The sequence below is a fragment of the Eleginops maclovinus genome, chromosome 7 (assembly GCF_036324505.1).
Source record: "Eleginops maclovinus isolate JMC-PN-2008 ecotype Puerto Natales chromosome 7, JC_Emac_rtc_rv5, whole genome shotgun sequence".
Classification (NCBI taxonomy): Eukaryota; Metazoa; Chordata; class Actinopteri; order Perciformes; family Eleginopidae; genus Eleginops; species Eleginops maclovinus.
This window is the reverse complement of record NC_086355.1, coordinates 2,659,939-2,679,064: the sequence shown is the minus strand read 5'-3', so window position 1 is coordinate 2,679,064 and position 19,126 is coordinate 2,659,939. Positions and strand designations below refer to the sequence as shown.

At 40.0% G+C, this 19,126-nt stretch overlaps 3 protein-coding genes across 3 annotated transcripts; 2 read left to right on the top strand and 1 right to left on the bottom strand.

Annotated features, from left to right (window-relative positions):
• Positions 1–181: 181 nt before the first annotated feature.
• Positions 182–7,699, bottom strand: hspd1 (heat shock 60 protein 1). Its single transcript, XM_063887910.1, has 11 exons — positions 7,543–7,699; positions 5,633–5,808; positions 5,047–5,382; positions 4,252–4,347; positions 4,037–4,130; positions 3,786–3,954; positions 3,112–3,211; positions 2,583–2,828; positions 2,263–2,437; positions 1,561–1,739; positions 182–1,246 (listed from the first exon to the last, which is right to left on the bottom strand). The coding sequence occupies exons 2-11, from the start codon at positions 5,804–5,806 to the stop codon at positions 1,088–1,090; spliced, it is 1,728 nt and encodes a 575-aa protein (XP_063743980.1). The 5' UTR covers positions 5,807–5,808; positions 7,543–7,699; the 3' UTR covers positions 182–1,087.
• Positions 7,700–8,681: 982 nt separating this feature from the next.
• On the top strand, positions 8,682–12,495 carry hspe1 (heat shock 10 protein 1). The gene is made up of 4 exons (XM_063887341.1): positions 8,682–8,898; positions 11,385–11,540; positions 12,090–12,179; positions 12,273–12,495. Exons 1-4 carry the CDS (start codon positions 8,896–8,898, stop codon positions 12,321–12,323), a joined length of 300 nt encoding a protein of 99 aa, XP_063743411.1. The 5' UTR covers positions 8,682–8,895; the 3' UTR covers positions 12,324–12,495.
• A 1,013-nt stretch (positions 12,496–13,508) lies between these two features.
• mob4 (MOB family member 4, phocein) lies at positions 13,509–19,088 on the top strand. The gene is made up of 8 exons (XM_063887340.1): positions 13,509–13,634; positions 14,622–14,684; positions 15,793–15,893; positions 16,048–16,090; positions 16,267–16,353; positions 16,479–16,558; positions 17,010–17,121; positions 17,343–19,088. Exons 1-8 carry the CDS (start codon positions 13,575–13,577, stop codon positions 17,475–17,477), a joined length of 681 nt encoding a protein of 226 aa, XP_063743410.1. The 5' UTR covers positions 13,509–13,574; the 3' UTR covers positions 17,478–19,088.
• The last annotated feature ends 38 nt before the right edge of the window (positions 19,089–19,126 follow it).

The window sequence follows — 19,126 nt, the reverse complement described above, 5'->3', positions numbered from 1 at the left end:
TTTTATTTGGAGGGGCAATGCATATGTTCTTAATATTAAATGGTGACACTGAAAAATATGCGAATGTTTCCTCTATCTCTATAGCATACACAAGCTCCATAATAGCGATTTAATTAGTATCTTAAATGCTGTTTCTGGCTTTAACAGCAAACATTTGAAAAGAACTCGAGTGACAAAAATGTCTGAACAATTGAATTTATTAAATTAAAAAAAGGAAAGAAAATCACCGTTAATCATCGTCTACATTGTACAAACAGAAGGTGAGTGAGCACTGCTGTATGCGGTTTTCACACAGGAACAACGTCCCGTGAGTTTAATGTAAGTATGTAGAGTTTTCTGGATGTGACTGAAGTTAAAGCAGAGCACATGAGGGGAGAAATGAAGGCCAATGTTTAACAGCACAAGGACACACAGCATTTCACATTTAGACTGTGTAACTCGAGCCCACCACCCTTCACTTTAAGTCAGCATACAGGAAAGAAAACACACATGCATGAAGATGACTCCCACAGACATCTGCGTAAACATTACTCTGAATTATACAGTTTCTTACACTGGTAATTTAGGCACTCGTCACCCAACTGAAGAAGGAAAAAAAAGTCACAAAAAGCTCAGTAAGAAAAATGGTTTAATTAAATCGTAATGTTAGCTTGGGGGGGAAACAGAACAACAGATATATAAAAAACAAAAACAAGAATTAACAAAATACTACGACAAAAATAACTGACAATCATGGCTAGGCATCTGTTCTCTTAGTGCTAATAGAGCATCAACACTAAAGACTTTATAAATGTGTATAATCTTTCTTTCTGTAGCCATTAGAGTGGAGTAGAGGTGTAGTAACTTGATGGGCTCCATCCTCAGGGTTCTTCAGACTCCTCCAGAGGAAGAATTGTGTAATTGGTTGAAATTCAGGGAGGGCGGGACAAACATTTGCAGCTCCAACATACACTCATGGCCAGTCAGTTTGGACAAAGTCTGGCGGGGGTGGGTGCAGTTTTCTTAGAGGATTTTCCCCCCTCTAAGCCCCCACCCAGCACCGCTCTGCCTGTATTAGTCTGTACAGCGGAGGTCAGGAGGGCTGGCTTTAGAAACCCATGCCGCCTCCCATGCCACCCATTCCTCCCATGCCGCCCATGCCGCCGGGCATCTCCTTCTCCTCCTTGGGGATCTCCGTCACCACGGCCTCGGCGGTGGAGAGCAGGGAGGCGACTCCTGCAGCGTCCATCAGCGCCGTCCTCACCACCTGCAGGGAGAGGACGTTATTAGTTAATGCTTTAGGCTTGATGCATATATTGCGAGGCTTATTTTCCATATCATGTTTAAAGCTAAAGGATCAATTCATTTGAAGATGAACATCTGTCGGCACATTTGGCAGTAGAAAGTGGAGCCTTTATCTCCCTGTGGTTTAAATATTCTGGATCTGTAACAAAAATCTTCAGTCCATATTGTAAATATCAGATCTAAAGTGAGCCTCCCAACCACTAGGTGGCAGTAGAGACCCTGTTTAGATCTCATATTACGCTCTAAAATAAAGGGTAAATGTGATGCGAGCCTTACCTTGGTGGGGTCGATGATGCCCTTCTCCACCATGTTGACGTACTCTCCCAGCATGGCGTCGTATCCGATCTCCGCGCCCTCCTGCAGGATCTTCTCCACCACCAGAGAGCCCTCCACACCGGCGTTCTTAGCAATGGTCATAGCGGGGATACGCAGCGCCCGTCGGATGATCTCCACACCTGTCGGGAACAGAGGAAGTTGGATTTAATAAATCTGAAGATGTGTTCGTTGCTCAAGAAAAATGGAAACTGTTTAAAATGTACTGTAAATGTGCTCTACAAAAGGATTTAGTATTCATGTTATTAAACTCAACTTTAAAGAGTAGCATAACACTAAACCCACTAATATTAGTAAGTAAATTAGATTACAGTTACTTTATTATATTAAAGATGAAGTATTGTTCACTTTCTAAAGTATTTATTGCAACAAAATACACATTTAGTAAAGAAAACTCAGTATTCTCCTTCGTTGAAACCCCCAAACTATAAGGCTACGTCACGTTCACTGAACAGTGCTGGTGGAAAGTAACTTAGTATATCTACTCAGAGAATTTTTTCATTTCAACCCAATATATTAATTTGATACCACAAGTAACATTAAAAGATTCAGCAAAAACAAATATAGAACTATTATTTGAGAACCTTTTGTCAAAACTATCTCTAGAATCCCCAAATGTGTAAAACACAGTATATCTTTACTGACCGATCTTCTGGTCAGCGTTGACGGTAGCGATGGTGTCCAGGCAGGGGATGCAGCGCAGCAGAGCGCAGCCGCCGCCCGGCACGATGCCCTCCTCCACCGCCGCCCGGGTGGCGTTCAGAGCGTCCGTCACACGGTCCTTCTTCTCGTTCACCTCAACGTCACTCGTTCCTCCGATCTGAAGTACAGAGCGACACAAATTGTGTTAATCTGCCATTCTTTCATTCATGGTTGGTTCATCTGTACTGTAACCGACTGTAAAGCTCTGAGAGACAAAACTTTATATTTGATTTGCTTTCTAGTCACTGTGTTTCGAGACCCACCTTGAGCACGGCCACTCCGTCGGAGAGCTTGGCGAGCCTCTCGTTGAGCTTCTCCTTCTCATAGTCGCTGGTGGTGTTCTCCAGCTGCTCGACGATCTCCGCTGCACGCCTGTCCACGTCGGCGGGGCCGCCGCCGCCCTTCAGCAGCAGGCAGTCGTCTTTGGTGATCTGTACCTCGCCCACCTTACCGAAGTCATGAGCCTGGATGTCCTCCAGAGCCAGACCCACAGCATCATCTCCAAACACCTGCAGAGAGGAGGAGATAGAAAGATATTTAGAAATCAAGACACACAGAGATGGATTATCACACTTTAATTGGGAGGTTCAGACAATTTCATGGAGTAAGTACTCTGATCTTTTTCATTGAAGTTAAAGTATTTGTAGAAGTAATGGTCAGTTCATTTGAAATAACCGGCTACAAAGGCGCTAGCACCACATATAAAAATACTTTCCTTTTAGCTCAATGTATTTAGTTATATCTAATTATTAAAATGTATTTTATTAAATTAAGAGTGAGAAGCGAACTTACGGTTCCTCCGGTGGCGACGGCAATGTCCCTCAGCTGGTTCTTCCTGTTGTCTCCGAATCCTGGAGCTTTAACAGCCACAACCTGGAGCCCCACCTTCAGCCTGCAAATAACGACATGATTAATGACTTTGATAAATATATACATTAAGAACCAAGCTTTAGAACAATTCAACGCAGCACAACACGAAGAACTCTCAATTTCTGATTTCTGAAAAGTCTGACCAGCTAATTACATTTCCTTTCTTTAAAATAAATATTATTATTATTTATTTTTTGGGAATGTTTCTTTAATGCAGAATGGAAGTTATGATTAAATTCAAACATTTAAAACTATATATTTTACATTTCGATTCACAGCATACAAACATGTTCGTAACGTCTAATGGATTTTTGTTTGTTGTTTTTAATGTTTATATTAAAGCATTTACTTTGAAATATGAATGTTTTAATTGAAAAATGAAAATGTTTTGTTACTTTTCTATTTATGGAAAATGTTAATGAACTTAAAAACATTGAGTATAAAATATTAACATTTTTCCAAAAACTGCAGCAAGTTAAAAGACCTCGTTCACCCTAAGCTTAATTGAACTTGCAGGAGTTTCAAGTCGCACCTAAAACAATCTGCCACATGAGACCGCTGCATCTCTACTCCCAACATTTCCGTCTCGTATGTACCTGTTGAGCACCAGGGTGCTGAGGGCCTCTCCGTCCACGTCCTCGGCCACGATCACCAGAGGTTTGCGGTTCTGGTTGGCGAGCTCCAGAGCGGGAACGATGCTCTGCACGGTGGAGATCTTCTTCTCGCTCAGCAGGATGTAGGCGTCCTGGAACTCGCACTTCTGACCTGGAAACACCAACAACACATTCAGCATGGAGTCTCTCAATGAAGACAAAGACGTTTAGGCAGCCAGTGTGAGCTCCGTTACCTTTGGCAGAGTTGATGAAGTAAGGGGAGATGTATCCGCGGTCAAACTTCATTCCCTCGATGATCTCCAGCTCGTCGTGGAGGGTCTTTCCGTCCTGAGAGGCAAAGCATTGATTAGCTCACACACTCTATTACAGGCTAACTGTGCCATTATTTCCAGTGATTGTGTTGGGAGTCTGTGGATAGGAAGGTGTGACAGTATTAAACGCTACTAACCTTGACAGTGATGACTCCCTTGCGTCCGACCTTCTTCATGGCGTTGGAAATGATGGTACCGATCTCAACGTCTCCGTTGGCTGAGATTGTGGCAACCTTAAATACAATTAAAAAACATTTAGTGTTACAGTCGTAGAAGAAGTCAAGCTCAAAAGTAGGTCCAGTGGTGGAACACGTTTTAATAGCCTTTACTTTTACACTGTTTTAAACACTCCATTGCAAATGAAAGTCCTACGTTAAAAATCTCACTTAAGTACGAGTACAAAAGTGTTGTCAGTAAGGTGTATTTAAGATATCAAAAATAGTCTTTATGCAGAAAAAAATATATACATATAATGCAAAACTTAACTAATATTTAAAAATCCATGATTTCACTTTTAAATGCAGTAGAGTAGAAGTCAAGTAGTAGCAAGAGAACTCGAGTTAAGTACAGGAGTTAATGTACTTAATTACTTTCAGAAGTCCAAAACCTCACTAAAATCATGCAACTATTATCTGCAAAATGTACTAAAAGTATTTGATTTTGCAGTCAAATGTGTCTAAGTACTAACTATAGTTTCAGATGACTGCTCTATGTTTACTTCTCATTGTTCTTAAGTAACTGTACTAAATGTGTTAAATGTGTATCCTTGCTTATTATGTATTGGTCAAGTTTGATGCATGAAACTACTTGTACTATATCCACTACCATTAAAAACTGAGTTCCCTCTTGTTGGATTAATAAATGTCTTCTTCTTCCACCCCCCCTGTGCTCATCTTCATCACTTAAATAAACTGACTCCTCGTCATGTTTACCTGTGCGATCTCCTCGGGTGTGGTCACCGGCTTGGAGAGGTTCTTCAGCTCCTTGATGACGGTCTCCACGGCCATCATGACTCCGCGGCGGATCTCCACGGGGTTGGCTCCCTTGCTGATGGTGTCGAAGCCCTCCTTGGCGATGGCGCGGGCGAGCACGGTGGCGGTGGTGGTGCCGTCGCCGGCCTCCTCGTTGGTGTTGTTGGCCACGTCCTGCACCAGCTTGGCGCCGATGTTCTTGTACTTGTCCTTCAGGTCGATGCTCTTGGCCACCGTCACGCCGTCCTTCGTGACCTTCGGGCTGCCCCAGCTCTGCTCGATGATCACGTTACGACCCTGCAACACAGACAGGAAGTGCTTAGATATAAGGGTCCAACCATGGGATCTGGACTACGTTACAAAAGGGCTGAATGAAGAATGCTAATCTGATTTAAAGGAAAGGCTAATCCAATGAATCACTTTGTCCAAATTGAGTTTTTCTATTTGAGGACTGTTTCAACGACAGACACTTGGACACTTCGATTAAACATGACAAAAGTGTGTAATTCATCACTTAAAAAACTACAATATTTAATACGATTATTACCTTGGGGCCCATGGTGACGGCCACAGCGTCGGCCAGCAGGTCGACTCCCTGCAGCATCAGAGCCCGGGCTTCAGCCCCGAACTTCACGTCTTTAGCGTAGCCTCTAGTGAGGTGAGGAGCGAGCGCCCGGCACACGGGCCTCACCTGCTTCATGATGGTTGGGAGACGAAACATCTCTGAGGAGGGAACAGACACAGAGGAAGAGTTATGCAACATGTTGGAGATGAATGGACGTTGTGAAGTGTCCAATTAAACCTGCAGAGTCACCAGAATCTCTGCTTCATTTAAAATACACATGTATACTACGTGGTGTTAAAACTGCACTGAGGTATTGGCACATCCTAAATAATAATTATCCAACCCCCCCACCACCCCCCCCCCTTCCAAATGTCACAGGAGGACAGATGATGTGTTACAAAGGTTAACTGAGCCCCTGGTGGTCACTAGTGGTATCACATGACACTAGTAAATGAATGGATCTCACTCATATAGTCAAACATTCTCCATTCTCTCAAAGTAATCTTCTACAAAAAGGTTACATTTACAACCACAATTCAATCTAAAGGCTGACCTTGTGTTTGAGGGGGATGGATTTGAGCACACTACAGTTATTACAATTTATAGGTTTTTTTTTTTATTTCAAGGCCATGCTTCCAACAATCCAGAGAACATTTAATCCTGAGGGTTGCAGCCATTACCATCACATTGTTCATATTGATGTGTGTCTCAAACTAGCAGTCCAAATCATTAAGGACACTAATATAAAACCAGCAAATTCTTATGTTTGAGCCGCTGAAAGAAACAGAATGAGTGGCCTTTGTGCTTTATCTAAATTAGCATTGAGTGACTAAACTAATCCCTTATGGCAATACTCAGAAGATAGATAACAGTGTTGTCAGGATTCAGCAACTCCATTACTACTAAATACCAGTGTTGTTATTAAAAAGTAAAATACTTCCCTCTAAGTATCCATCCTATTTCTAAGCTTCCCTTGGAACAAATTATAACTGTATCTGCTTCTCTGTTGGAAAATGTTGTTGTTGTTGTTTCTCTTCTTTGATTATGTCATTTTGAAAAGGAGTGTCGCTCCATAATTATCTCAGAAATGCTAATTAATTAAAGCTTCCTCTCACTTGTTAAGATACATTCTCTACTCATAAGTATGATGTAGCATAAAGCAGAAATACTACCTTAAAAATGTGTCCCAAGTCCAGTACTTTACTAAATGTACTTCCCACCAGTGGCTTCAATTAGCTCTCAGATGCAGTACAACCACCCATTTTTCAATTTGGCAAATATTCCTAATTTACAGTGCATACAAATAATAAAGCATATGGTGTTTATTACCATTTATCCTGAATCGTGACTGGATTATGAAAAGCACCCCCCCGAAATCTAGTTCCTGGTTCCCCCCCACCCCCACGTGTGCTCTTCAGGTCGTGCGTCACAAGGTCATATTGTAAAAAGCATGTGCGGAAACAGCCGCATCATCAATGAGAGCCCATCACACTGTGCGACAGCAGGAATACATGCTGATAGTGTGTATAAATGACCTTCAGTTCTTATTAAATGCACTGAATGTAAGGTTGTGCACAGCTGCATTATGGTGGAGGATGACAGGCAATGTTACATCATGTCAAAATCACACATTTCTGATTAAATCAAATTAAATATCAGGGTTGGAATAAGTATATCATACAGTGACAGTCACCTCAAAGCTGTAGTCACGTTTCAGCTTGTATGTCCTTGCAGTTACGAATGAAAACCCTGTATGCTAGGTAGTATTTAAAGCTAGTTGTTGCCTCATAGCTGGAGCAGAAATCCGCCCTAAATGTTACATCAAAGTGCAAATACATTGTTATATTCGCCATATCGGCTTTTCAATAGTTAACAAGGATGTCAGTACTTACTTGTGAGGTATAAAAGAGCGAGTAGCTGCTTCTTGGTGGAGGTCTGCAGGTCTGAATGAGAGACGATCGGAGGTAAAAGGACGAGCCGTGTGCTGCAAATGAGATCCTGATGGAGCTGCACATGGGCTTGTACATCCGGGGCATTCACCGGCGAAACCCCGGACCATGAATAACTGCAGGACCCTTCTAGAAAAATGTCCAATACATGCTATAACAGCAAAATGACTGACTTTCTTCCACCTCTTTGAGTATATTCAATACATGGAGTATACCTGTTGCAGTAAATATATAGAAAAATAGAATAAAACAAAGTTAATTAACGAAATATAGGGGAAAGAAAGATGTATACATATTAAAATAAATGGTTTTAAAATGGATAATATTGTCCTCATAATAATTCCAAGACAAGATCTGTAGATTTTACATGTATATTTAATTTAATATGTCAGTCTTGCACACTAAATGTAAATAATATCCCACTTTTAATTTATCTTAGCTGTCATTTAAGCCCTTAAATAGTGTTTTATTTGTCAGATAGTTTACATAATTGTTCTTCACGGTCAACTTTTATATTTTCACTCTTTAGTATTGTTTTATTTCCTATTTCATGATGTTTATATTGTATGATTGTGATTTTCTACTCTTTTTATTTCTAATTATGTGCATTACTTGTTTTACATGCTTTTGCAACAAAAACATTTGCCAATTTGGGATCAATAAAGTATGTCTTAATATCTTATCAAGACATCGATCAGTCAGTAGTTTACATGTTCCAGATTTCCTTTTTAAAGTTTAAAATATATATATTTAATATTATTATTAATAATAATATTAATTAAATAACAAAAAAAGCCATAATTTCTTATACATATACACAAATAATTACACATTAAATAACAAACAGAGAGCTTTACTTTCAGTGTTTCCAATCAAAATATAAGTTCATTAAATAATAAATAAATGTGCACTTGTGTAATTCAGAATATCTGTCTATGCTCGATCCGGGGCTGGCGTTTCTAGAAGCTTCTCATGTGCCATTGGAGGAAAAAATAGAGGTCAAAGTTTATATAGTGCAACATTCCTGCGAGATTTAAACACTGAATAAGACATAAAACACAACCAAAACACGCTGTATTCTCATTAAACAACAGTTATGAATGAAAACATGTTGTTATTCGCAGTTAGGTGTTGTGGAATCTTCTGGAAGGCAGAGAATCCGGTGCCAATTTTGTTACATAGCAATGCGCATGCGCAGTCCATTTCACGTGGAGTACAGATTTCCCCTTCAGTCTGTGTCACAGCACGAAAACCTGCAGCTTCACGTCGTCTCCCAGACCACTCACACATCCAGAAATGGTAAGATACTCATCTTTAAACAACTGTAGGTGTTTATAATTCAAACTAAAGATAGATCAATGAGTTAACTACAGGATTAAACAGGCTGCATGTAGCTGCTGTGTTGTAATACGCAGCTAGCTAATGTTGTGTTAGCTACCTTTAACATGGTTTCACAAGGTCAAGCGATTAAAAGCTGAGAGAGAAGGATACGTTTACTAAACAAAGGCATCTTTGTCTTTATAATGCATTGTACTCACTGTTAAAATAGAAGACTGGCACGCTTTAACTTGTAAATGGAGATATAATGCGACATATTTCTGCTTTCTTGTGTAGTATTAGGTATATTCGGTCATAAATTCAGACATATGTGGTTATAAATGCAGGTTAATTAATGTCATACTTTTCTGATCCTGACATTCATTCATGCATCCTTGGAGCAGCAGTCACATGTGAATGAATGAACTGTCGGTGATGCAATAGAAAGACCAGAATGTATTCTAATTTCGTGCTTTTATCTCTTAAAACTGCTTATTATTACATGTTTGTCATTTACATTTTGTAATATTGCACCATGCATGCCCTTGGTGGGTGAAAAATACGAATTGCATGCTCGTTGAAATCATTTCCTGCTTCCGTTTACGTCGTCTCTGACATCACGACATGTCATACTACAGGTTTACCTTTGGAAGGTCCTCCTGAGAACTGGGGGTGCAAATATAACCCACAATAAAGCCAAAAGAATAATTCAAGATATGTTTTTCTATAGGATTCTGTTGCCAGCTAATTATATGCAGAAATAAACAGGAGATTTAGGAATACAGTTTTAAAGACACTTATATCTGATTAAAGAGCGTGGACATGGTCTGTCATAGCCACTTATTTGACCTTCATTAATCTATAAAAGAAATGGATTACGATATTTATTTCAGGTTTTTATTACAGTAAAGCTGTGAGGAAATTTAACTCCTAAAGCTCTAAGTACAACAGGAAATGCAGACTATTATAAAATTAAGAAAATGGTGCTCAAAATGTGCTATTATTATTATGTGTATTGTGTAATAAATCCTACCTAGTTAAACTAATACTCATTTTGGAGGTTGTTGTCTATGGTACGGAATGGAATTGAGAGGTGTTAATTCTGATTGATATAAACGAGGGGGAAATATAAGAAAAGTGAGAAAAATATGATGCAGTTATGCAACTTGTACCCCTACAACCTTGTTAAAAAAACAGTCTGGTAGTCTGTACAGCTGGCCTTGAGTGTTATCTTCTCGTGTTTAAAAAAACCTGGAGGTCGTTTCATCATCAGTCAAGGTGTTTATCCGACCCCTGTTTGTTTCTGACTCCAGCGGTGAGCGATTCCCCTAAAACTCCCAAGATTCTTCCACAAAATAACCATTAAAGTACTTTATCAGCTGTCCTTGTCCTCGGGTTAAACTGTCACCATGAATGAGTTACCCCACCTCTTTTGGATCAGTCAACAAACTGTGACCTGTCCTTCCCCCACACCCTTCCCCCCGTTTTAACTCCCCCTTCCACCACCTTGTTCAAAAACAACCTTCAACCAAGGTCACTGGTACATCTGCTGTGATCAGACATGTTGGCTGCAGCTGGTGTTATAAATCTTGTCGTCCCTTATTCAGCTGCTGCTTCTCCCGGAATATTGGACAGAGAGAATGAAGAAATGCTAACATTCATTACACTGAGCTTTGTAATAACTCCACAAAGGCTGCCTCTGTGGAGGAGCTGCTCACTTATTGTTGAGATACTGTCTTTAATTAAGCTTTATTTTTGCCTTACTCCACCTCCCCCCTCTTCTTCCTCCTCCTCTATTTACCTTCCTCCCCCTTTCCCAATAGATCGACCAGATGGGAATGAATCAGTCCTGTTACACACATTTTACCAAACCCTTTTATGTGTTTTGAATATGAATACTGTAGATGATTAACTCCTATTTATCAGTGTGTGTTTGTTTCAAAACTCCCTATAAACTCAGTGGGGTAAACTGTCTTTAGGGTTGTGTAACATGAGCTTCTTACAGTAAATAAAGGCTTCATTCATATAAAGTGATGTAACATAAATGAAATGTGATTTGTTCCAATAATAGTGCTCATTGGATTTGAGTTTTACACAGAATTTGGTGAAAAAAACCTATTTTTTAATAAACGAAAGTGCAAAAAGGACCAAATAATTATAAATATTTGCAAGGAGATAGAAAACATATTAAGGATTACACTTTAAAAGGTGTAACTATGCAATGTCTCCATAATTAATGCAGCAATTGTATGTCTACAAATGACTTATAAGGAGATTTAAGGCTCTTAGATTCAGCTTATTCAATGAACAGATGCCATATTTTTCTAATTTGTCAGCATAACCATGAAGTATAAACCTGAGTTTCTTTAGTTTTTATTGCTTTATGACCTCTCTTAAAACTAAAATGTTATTCGATAGTAATTAATATTATTTGCTAATGATTTCCTCTCTTTGTGGTTACTCTACAGGCCTTCAGAAAATTCCTCCCCTTGTTCGACCGGGTGCTTGTGGAGCGCTTCACCGCAGAGACGGTGACGAAGGGCGGCATCATGCTGCCGGAGAAGGCTCAGAGCAAAGTGCTGCAGGCCAAGGTGGTGGCAGTCGGGCCGGGCTCCGTCAACCAGGTGAGATAACCCAAACTTACCTGGTAGTGGTGCTCATTTTCTGGATAACTGTTAGAGATGCAGGCAAATGTCCGATATGGAGCTAGGGGTAACATTCAGACTGAAGGAAACATAGAAATTACTGGATGATTTACGATTACAAAAACATAGATATTCTCTGATATTAAGGAGGTGATTTTGCAGGAAAAACCACAACTTTACATTAATAGGATCCGCATTGCTCATCATAAACCTCATCACATGACAGAAGTTGAACAGGAAAGTCCACAAGCACTCATTATGGAGGAGGAGCAACAGTATGGAATGTATATCAAACATTTACAGGATATCCCAATTTATTTTTAGTCCAATTACCTCTTTTATCTCAAAGAATATTCAATTACTTTCTAGGAAATTTTAAACTTAGATCTCCAGTTTCTTTTCTTGGAATATCTCCCCCTCTCCCAGGCTTTGGATTCACCCTTTAATGCCCCTAATCCTGCTGTATAGTTGTAAAGCTTTGTCTCTGAAGACTGTTGTGTAACTCTTGTGTTGTATTTTATTTTCTAGAAAGGTAACTTGATGCCAGTCAGTGTGACGGTGGGAGAGAGTGTCCTTCTTCCGGAGTACGGAGGAACTAAAATCAGTCTGGACAACAAGGTAGAGTACAGTTTCACCTGGATCAGAAACAAATGTGTTTCCTCTCGTGCCTTTCCTTGTTTTAATGTGTTGTTTTCCTATTCTTTCCTCCAGGACTATTTCTTGTTCCGTGACGGAGATATCCTGGGCAAATATGTCGAGTAAATCATCATTTTATTTTGTGTCGCTATGGATCATGTCAAGTCCCGAAACTTGGAGAGAAGAAATTAAGTTGCCTCTTTCATGTCTGTTTTTCTTTATTATTATTTTTCAACGTGTTATTGCAAATGTAAATAATTCTAATCCAATTTTGTTACAATAATAAAACTGAACTATTGATCGTTGTCTTGTTGCTTTCTTTAATATTTTGAAGTCAAGGTTCATTTACTACCCTTAGTAGATTTGACTGTGTATAACATAAGGAGATAATTTCATACAAACAAACTGAGAAAGTAAAAATAACAAGCTGTGTATACAATGAAAAAGGGAACTGAAACTTCACAAGAGCATATGGAAACAAAAATGTTGAGGTAAAGGGATAGTAGTGTCATAATATAAAAGCAGTGTAAAATGAAAATATGATCTCGAATACGGTTCAGAAAATCAGTGCAACATGCATATGGACAGAACATAAAGTATATACCGGCAGGATATCAAACATAAAAACTATGATGTGGGTTTGATACAGATAAATATAGTATTTGTGGCAAAATATAACATATAGAAACGTGCCTGTTCCTGTTATAGTATTACTGATGCCTTTTAGGCAGTATTTATTATTGCAGCTGGTAAAATCGGATAATGTACTAAGTGTATATTAACCTGTTGGATGCCCGGAGGGTGAACCCTTTCTGCAAGGCTCTTATTTATTTTTGGGTCAAACCTACTTAACAAGAAGGCTTCAGATGACTGATTATTTTCTGCATTTTGAATACAAAGATGCAAAACATTTTAATGATCCAAGTTGTCACATGTAAAGATTTCCTGTCTCTGGAGGTGCAGGACTATTTGTTGGAGAACTCGGAACTAACCAGACAATAAATCGACCCTGTAATGAAGAAAACAGTTTTTCCAACTGTAAAATAATGAGTTATAGTGTAATGTAATATGAGGATGTTATAAATACTACATTTCTGTCTGCTTTTACTATAAAAATCACATTCCCCTGAAAATATTTCAGTAATATTCTTTGAGATTTTTTGATATATTAGTACTTTTACCTGAGTACAAAAAGGCACAAGCTCTTACATTTTAGTTAAAAAAGTTACTCGAGTAAAGGTTGTTACTTTCTGTCACTTGTAACACGTGCATTATATAAAAAGGTCAAATAAAAACGCGTTAATATTTGACTGTGTGTGATTCACACCGCTGCTGCTACAACACAGCGTCTGACGAACATCCGGGTATTCTGTCGAGATGGTCATGGCGGAGGGAGCTGCAGTTCTCAGGAGGAATCGGCCTGGAACCAAGGCAAAGGTGCGTTTACACCCCGCAGAAACACCCCTACATCACTGCAAACAAAGCCTCTCGACTCTGCGATGCTGTCTCATTTAACTCGTGTTGTTTTATCTCACGTCTTTCTGTCGATAACTAAAACATAGGAAGAAGGGCCTGACCTGGGAATTGCCAGCTAGCTAGTTAGCATTTTGGTACCGTCTTACTCCTGGAGTAACACTAATTTAAGACTTGTTTACTTTACATTTTGGAACTCCCTGTTATAAGAAATGGTGCTTAAATAATCACACAGCCATATTTCGGTGAATCAGGTTACACAAGAGACTATCAACCTAATACATTGTCACCTTTCCTACAATTCTCTCTAGTTAGCTGTTAGCTTTCCAGGAAGTAGTGGCACCCCTAGTTGACGTTATCTTAGCAGCTAGCGTCAAGTTAGCTTAGTAGCTGTGTAATAATGTAGACAAGCTCCCAACTTTTTCAATTAAAGGTATTCTCATAGCAAAGCTTTACTTATAACCAATAACCAACTTCAGCTAGCTAACCGTAGCTACTTTGACGCCAGTATGTTATTAGTTATATTAATGTTAATTTATTCTATATATTTTATAATGTTTAGATACTCCTCTGAATATACATTAATGTTGTGTTTTACTTAGAATAAGTATAACTGGTTTTTACATGTTGAATGATCGTTTATCTTTATTTCACTTTTATCTTTATTCTATTTTTAAAGTACTTTTGTCATTCCTGTAGATTTACTGTCAACATGCTGTCTGTCTGTCTGTCTGTCTGTCTGTCTGTCTGTCTGTCTGTCTGTCTGTCTGTTTTATGTGTCTGTCTTTCTGGCTGGCTGGCTGGATGTGTTGTTGTTGGTGTTGTTGGTTAATGTCAGATGACAGCTATGTAGTTTCTATGTAGATGCTTCGTTTAAACAGCCAATGCTACAATGCTAGCTTGATCACTTGGAGTGGATAACGTTGGACTAAATTTATCCTCCATGTGTAGGATTTCTACAACTGGCCGGATGAGTCATTCGAGGAGATGGACAGCACCCTGGCTGTCCAACAGGTGTGTTGACATGTCGTGTGGGTGTGTCCTCCATATGCAGAATGGAAGAAGCACTAAATTGTAATGTTACAAGTTTAAGTCCTTTTTATTGATTTACAAGTATGTTGCATCAAATTACAATTAGATGAAGTAAAAGTAGTCATTACATTTAGATGTAATGTCCTACAGAGATATTTGCTCCACAGCTGGTGCCCAACATATTTACACACAGCAACACATGTTTCACACACAGCAACTGAACACACAACAGATATAGCAATAGACACTACACAAAATCTGAGTCCAGATTTGACCACAGTTAGTCTAATCAAGATGTTGGTGATATTATGGCCACGTTTGCAGATTAAGTTAATGTCAGTCAGCAGCAGCCAAACAGGTTCTGAAAAAGCAATATTCACATGCTGAAATTTACACGGATTGAGGAATGTTTGCTGTAATTATTCCTCCTGTTCATACTCGTCATCATGTGTTCCCTTCCTAATGTTATTCATATGTAACGATGAAAGAGAAGGGGATTTATATCAGAGGTTGGTTTGATGGTAGCTTTCAAAGTTGTCTTCTTAGTCTGACATTTTCTCACTATACTGTTGCTCAGCAGGTAAATGCTCTAGACTGGATTATGTCCATCATCTGCCAATGTACAAATGTTTTAGTGGGAATTGCATTTCGAAGAAGGTTACATCCGCACACTCCATGCCTCAAAAGATTCATTAGGACCGTGTTTGAATCCATCTTGGATCTTCCTCGGGTCAGAAAGAGATCCAAGTACGATTGGACCTTTTGACATTATTGAACTGTTGTGGCGTGGAGTTATTGTAGAGGTCTTAGCCTTTTCCCCATTGACCCGGTTTCCTTATAGCCTTGCACCTAAGTGATGGACGTCTCATTACTCTCCTGAAATTGGATTAAGATGTAGGCAACAAAAGAAAAGGCCCTATCCTTAACCTGTAAGTGGCATTATTTAAGAGCAGGAAATCCTATGTTATGAAGCCTCTTTATTTTTGTTGTAAGTTACAACTAAAATCAGAAGTGTATTGTGACCATACAAAGGTGATTCTGTTGCTGTGAGTGAGGGTCTCTACTTAAACGTGGTTGCTTTGTATTTCAGTACATCCAGCAGAACATTAGATCAGACTGCTCCAATATCGACAAAATCCTGGAGCCTCCGGAGGGTCAGGACGAGGGAGTGTGGAAGTATGAACACCTCAGGTATGTTGATAAAGTCAACACCACATTCACACTGTGTTTATTTGTCCTTAGCTTGAAAAATCATTAGTTATTGAAGCAGAAATCCTAGTAGGATCACTTACTCATGCTCTTGTTTTTCCTCTTCTCACTGTGCTCTTGTTCTGTCCTGTTGCAGGCAGTTCTGTCTGGAGCTCAACGGACTAGCTGTAAAACTTCAGGTAAGGGGTCAAAATCAAAGGACTTTAACATGTCTGATGGCAGGATTATCTTCCTAATCTTGTGTCCATATCCAAAGCAAAGATCTGAAACTGAAGTTGTGTAGAGCTGTATAAAGAACAGGTTAACCTTTGTTTTAAGGAGTGTTTTAAAGGTGTGTCTTTGCTTGTCTTTGCAGAGCGAGTGCCATCCAGACACCTGCACCCAGATGACAGCCACAGAGCAGTGGATCTTTTTATGTGCTGCCCACAAGACACCCAAAGAGGTCAGTCAAGACTGCAATATAAGCTGTATCACCTCTTTATATATGAGTCCATAGGAGTGATTACTGTGTCTTTGTGTGATGCTCCCAACAGAGGTTTCTAAGTGTGTTTTCTGCTTCCTCCACAGTGCCCTGCCATTGATTACACCAGGCACACGCTGGACGGAGCTGCCTGTCTTCTCAATAGCAACAAATACTTCCCCAGCAGGTCAGTCATCCTCATTTTAACCTGCAATAACTGATTTCTTGTTTGGTCTTTTGGGGGCTGTCAATACAAAGTGTGACCACAACATAATCAACAGAGCTTAAAAGCACTATAAAGATCCTTTCAGGTGTTCATCCTTTGCAGGTTCCTCACTACGAATGAACTCTTTCGATAGGGACAAAAAGCCGGCTGCTAATAGAGAGGGGGACGACTAATCAAATGTCCAATTTAATATAGCGTGGGACTTTTTTGGAGACATTTATAGAGTTTTTTTACACAGAAAGTCACAGAAGTGCTAGTGTGTAAATTCCTGCATACCTTGTCATCTCTTAAACTTGGCTAATTGCTGCGAGAACTTTAATGACTGACAATTTTTAAGCTTTGTTAGTCAAATACATCCACTAGCTAATTTCACAAAGCTACCAGAGCCTCATTGGTCCTTTTGTGTTTGCAGGGTGAGCATCAAGGAGTCATCAGTGGCCAAACTGGGCTCCGTGTGTCGTCGCATCTATAGGATATTCTCTCATGCCTACTTCCATCATCGCCAGATATTTGACAAGTATGAGGTAGGTCTCCCTGGAAATATATCAACCAACTAAACCTAGAATGCTTTTGTTTTGGTGTCTCTTCTGGATTGTTTTGAGGTACAAATAGTTTTTTAAATAGCCCAAAAACGATAACCAACCAATGTCAGGGACGCCTCCTTCACTGGATCTCTACACGACTCTGTGTTCTAAGAATCAGAACGGCAGATTTACTTTGTTGTGACGTGTTTTTCTGCGTACAGAACGAGACGTTCCTGTGTCACCGGTTCACGCGCTTCGTCATGAAGTACAACCTGATGTCCAAGGACAACCTGATCGTGCCCATCCTGGAGGAGGAGGTGCAGAACACCTCCTCAGCTGGGGAGAGCGAGGCCTAAACACACAGCTGCCACAAAGGGAGACACATGTAAAACACACACATGACATGAGGAGACAAATTCACACACACACACACACACACACACACACACACACACACACACACACACACACACACACACACACACACACACACACACACACACATATAATATATATAAATATATATACACACTACAGTGTAATAAGGCTCCTGTCTCGTAACACTGTCCATGTCCCTCCACCCTTGTCACCTGTGTCTATCTCAAAGGAAGTGAGGGGTAGGGGGAGCAGAGTTCAGCCATGCCTGCAGGACAAGTTGTCGTTTTCTATCCTCCTCACTCTCGCTCTGTGTTCAGATCCACCCCGTGTGTCTGGACGCAGCCCCTGCTCTCACACTACTCTTCCTGGGGAAACCCCTTTTACCTTTTAATGTTCTTTAAGCAGCTGGATTTGCAAAAATGTAATCATGGTGACCTGTATTGTTGACAAAGGCACACGCTGACAGCCCCCTCCCCTTGTATATAACCCCCCCACCCCCCCCCCCCCCCCCCTCTTAATTCACTATCATGTTTTCTGATGGTGCTTCACTTTTTCGTGTCTGCTTCTGTTTCTCTATACGCTTATTGTGTTGCCTACCAGCCTGTTTTTCGGGGGGTCGTTCTATGATATGGATCAATAAATTAGCCTGCTGACTTAAAGGGATAGTTCAGATGTTTTTCTGTGGGGTTGTTTGCATATCCATAGTTCAAGTGTGACCTACAGTAACTCTGAAAGCAACAAACTCCTTTGTCAAAAAGGCTAATTTTACATCGCTGAACGCAGGAGTTGTTGCTCCACTGCTGCCTCATGGAGTACGTTTGATTTTATTGTGACTTTGGTGTTTAAAGTACTTAGTTTGGATCCATTGAAGTCACTCAATTACACAATAACCTACTGGTAGAGGCGTGGGAAAACCAGCAACTCCTTTGTTCTGCGATAATAAAATGACTGGTTTTGTCAGGTGGCTGAAACAAGAGCTAGATGACACTTAAATTCCCCGTGTAACGACAAGGTAAAGCGGATAAAATCTCGTCATCTACTGTAGGTAATGCACTGATTTTAGAACCGAGAACAACCCCACTTCAAACCATCCCTTTAACGATGCCATTGAGACACAAAACGTAGGTGTGTGTGTGGCTTGTGTGGTAGTGAACAAAGACAAACGTAACGTCTAGCTTTGTATGCGTACTAGCAGTCAGATATTCTTTCTCTCTTCCTCTGAAGTGTTTTCTCTAGAGTATTCAGGAAGGCTAACTCTGATCCTGCTTCGTGGCATGCCCCCATTTTAATACTGAGTAAAATGTGTCTGATATTCCCCTCTCCTCGACAGGATTGACTTCAGGGGACTGTGCTGCTGCAAGCCAGTTTTTACTAACGCATTACGAGGAGTAAAACTCGAGGAAAGTGGGAAATGTCAGATACATTTACCGGAGCACAACCGCCCTCTTCCTTTTACCCTCCCCCTCATTAAGTTATTTTGTGGGAGGAGTCTTGTCAATCCAAACCCACTTTTTTTTTAATGGACTAAAACAATTTTGTTACTGTCGACATTTTCATGATGTCTGTTAATAAAAAAGACCTATTATTCAGGGGTTTGTGTGGTTTATCTGGCTTTTCCAGATTTCTA

What these genes read in the sequence shown, in the direction of transcription:
- hspe1 (XM_063887341.1), top strand. An exon ending in GGCCGGGCTCCGTCAACCAG is followed by an intron (nt 11,541 to 12,089) that starts GTGAGATAACCC and finishes TTTATTTTCTAG; the next exon opens with AAAGGTAACTTGATGCCAGT. An exon ending in AAATCAGTCTGGACAACAAG is followed by an intron (nt 12,180 to 12,272) that starts GTAGAGTACAGT and finishes TCTTTCCTCCAG; the next exon opens with GACTATTTCTTGTTCCGTGA.
- hspd1 (XM_063887910.1), bottom strand. Translation starts at nt 5,806, where the DNA reads ATGTTTCGTCTCCCAACCATCATGAAGCAGGTGAGGCCCGTGTGCCGG. An exon ending in ACGGAGTGGCCGTGCTCAAG is followed by an intron (nt 2,438 to 2,582) that starts GTGGGTCTCGAA and finishes TCTGTACTTCAG; the next exon opens with ATCGGAGGAACGAGTGACGT. An exon ending in CAACGCTGACCAGAAGATCG is followed by an intron (nt 1,740 to 2,262) that starts GTCAGTAAAGAT and finishes TGTTCCCGACAG; the next exon opens with GTGTGGAGATCATCCGACGG.
- mob4 (XM_063887340.1), top strand. Translation starts at nt 13,575, where the DNA reads ATGGTCATGGCGGAGGGAGCTGCAGTTCTCAGGAGGAATCGGCCTGGA. An exon ending in GACTAGCTGTAAAACTTCAG is followed by an intron (nt 16,091 to 16,266) that starts GTAAGGGGTCAA and finishes TTGTCTTTGCAG; the next exon opens with AGCGAGTGCCATCCAGACAC. An exon ending in AACAAATACTTCCCCAGCAG is followed by an intron (nt 16,559 to 17,009) that starts GTCAGTCATCCT and finishes TTGTGTTTGCAG; the next exon opens with GGTGAGCATCAAGGAGTCAT.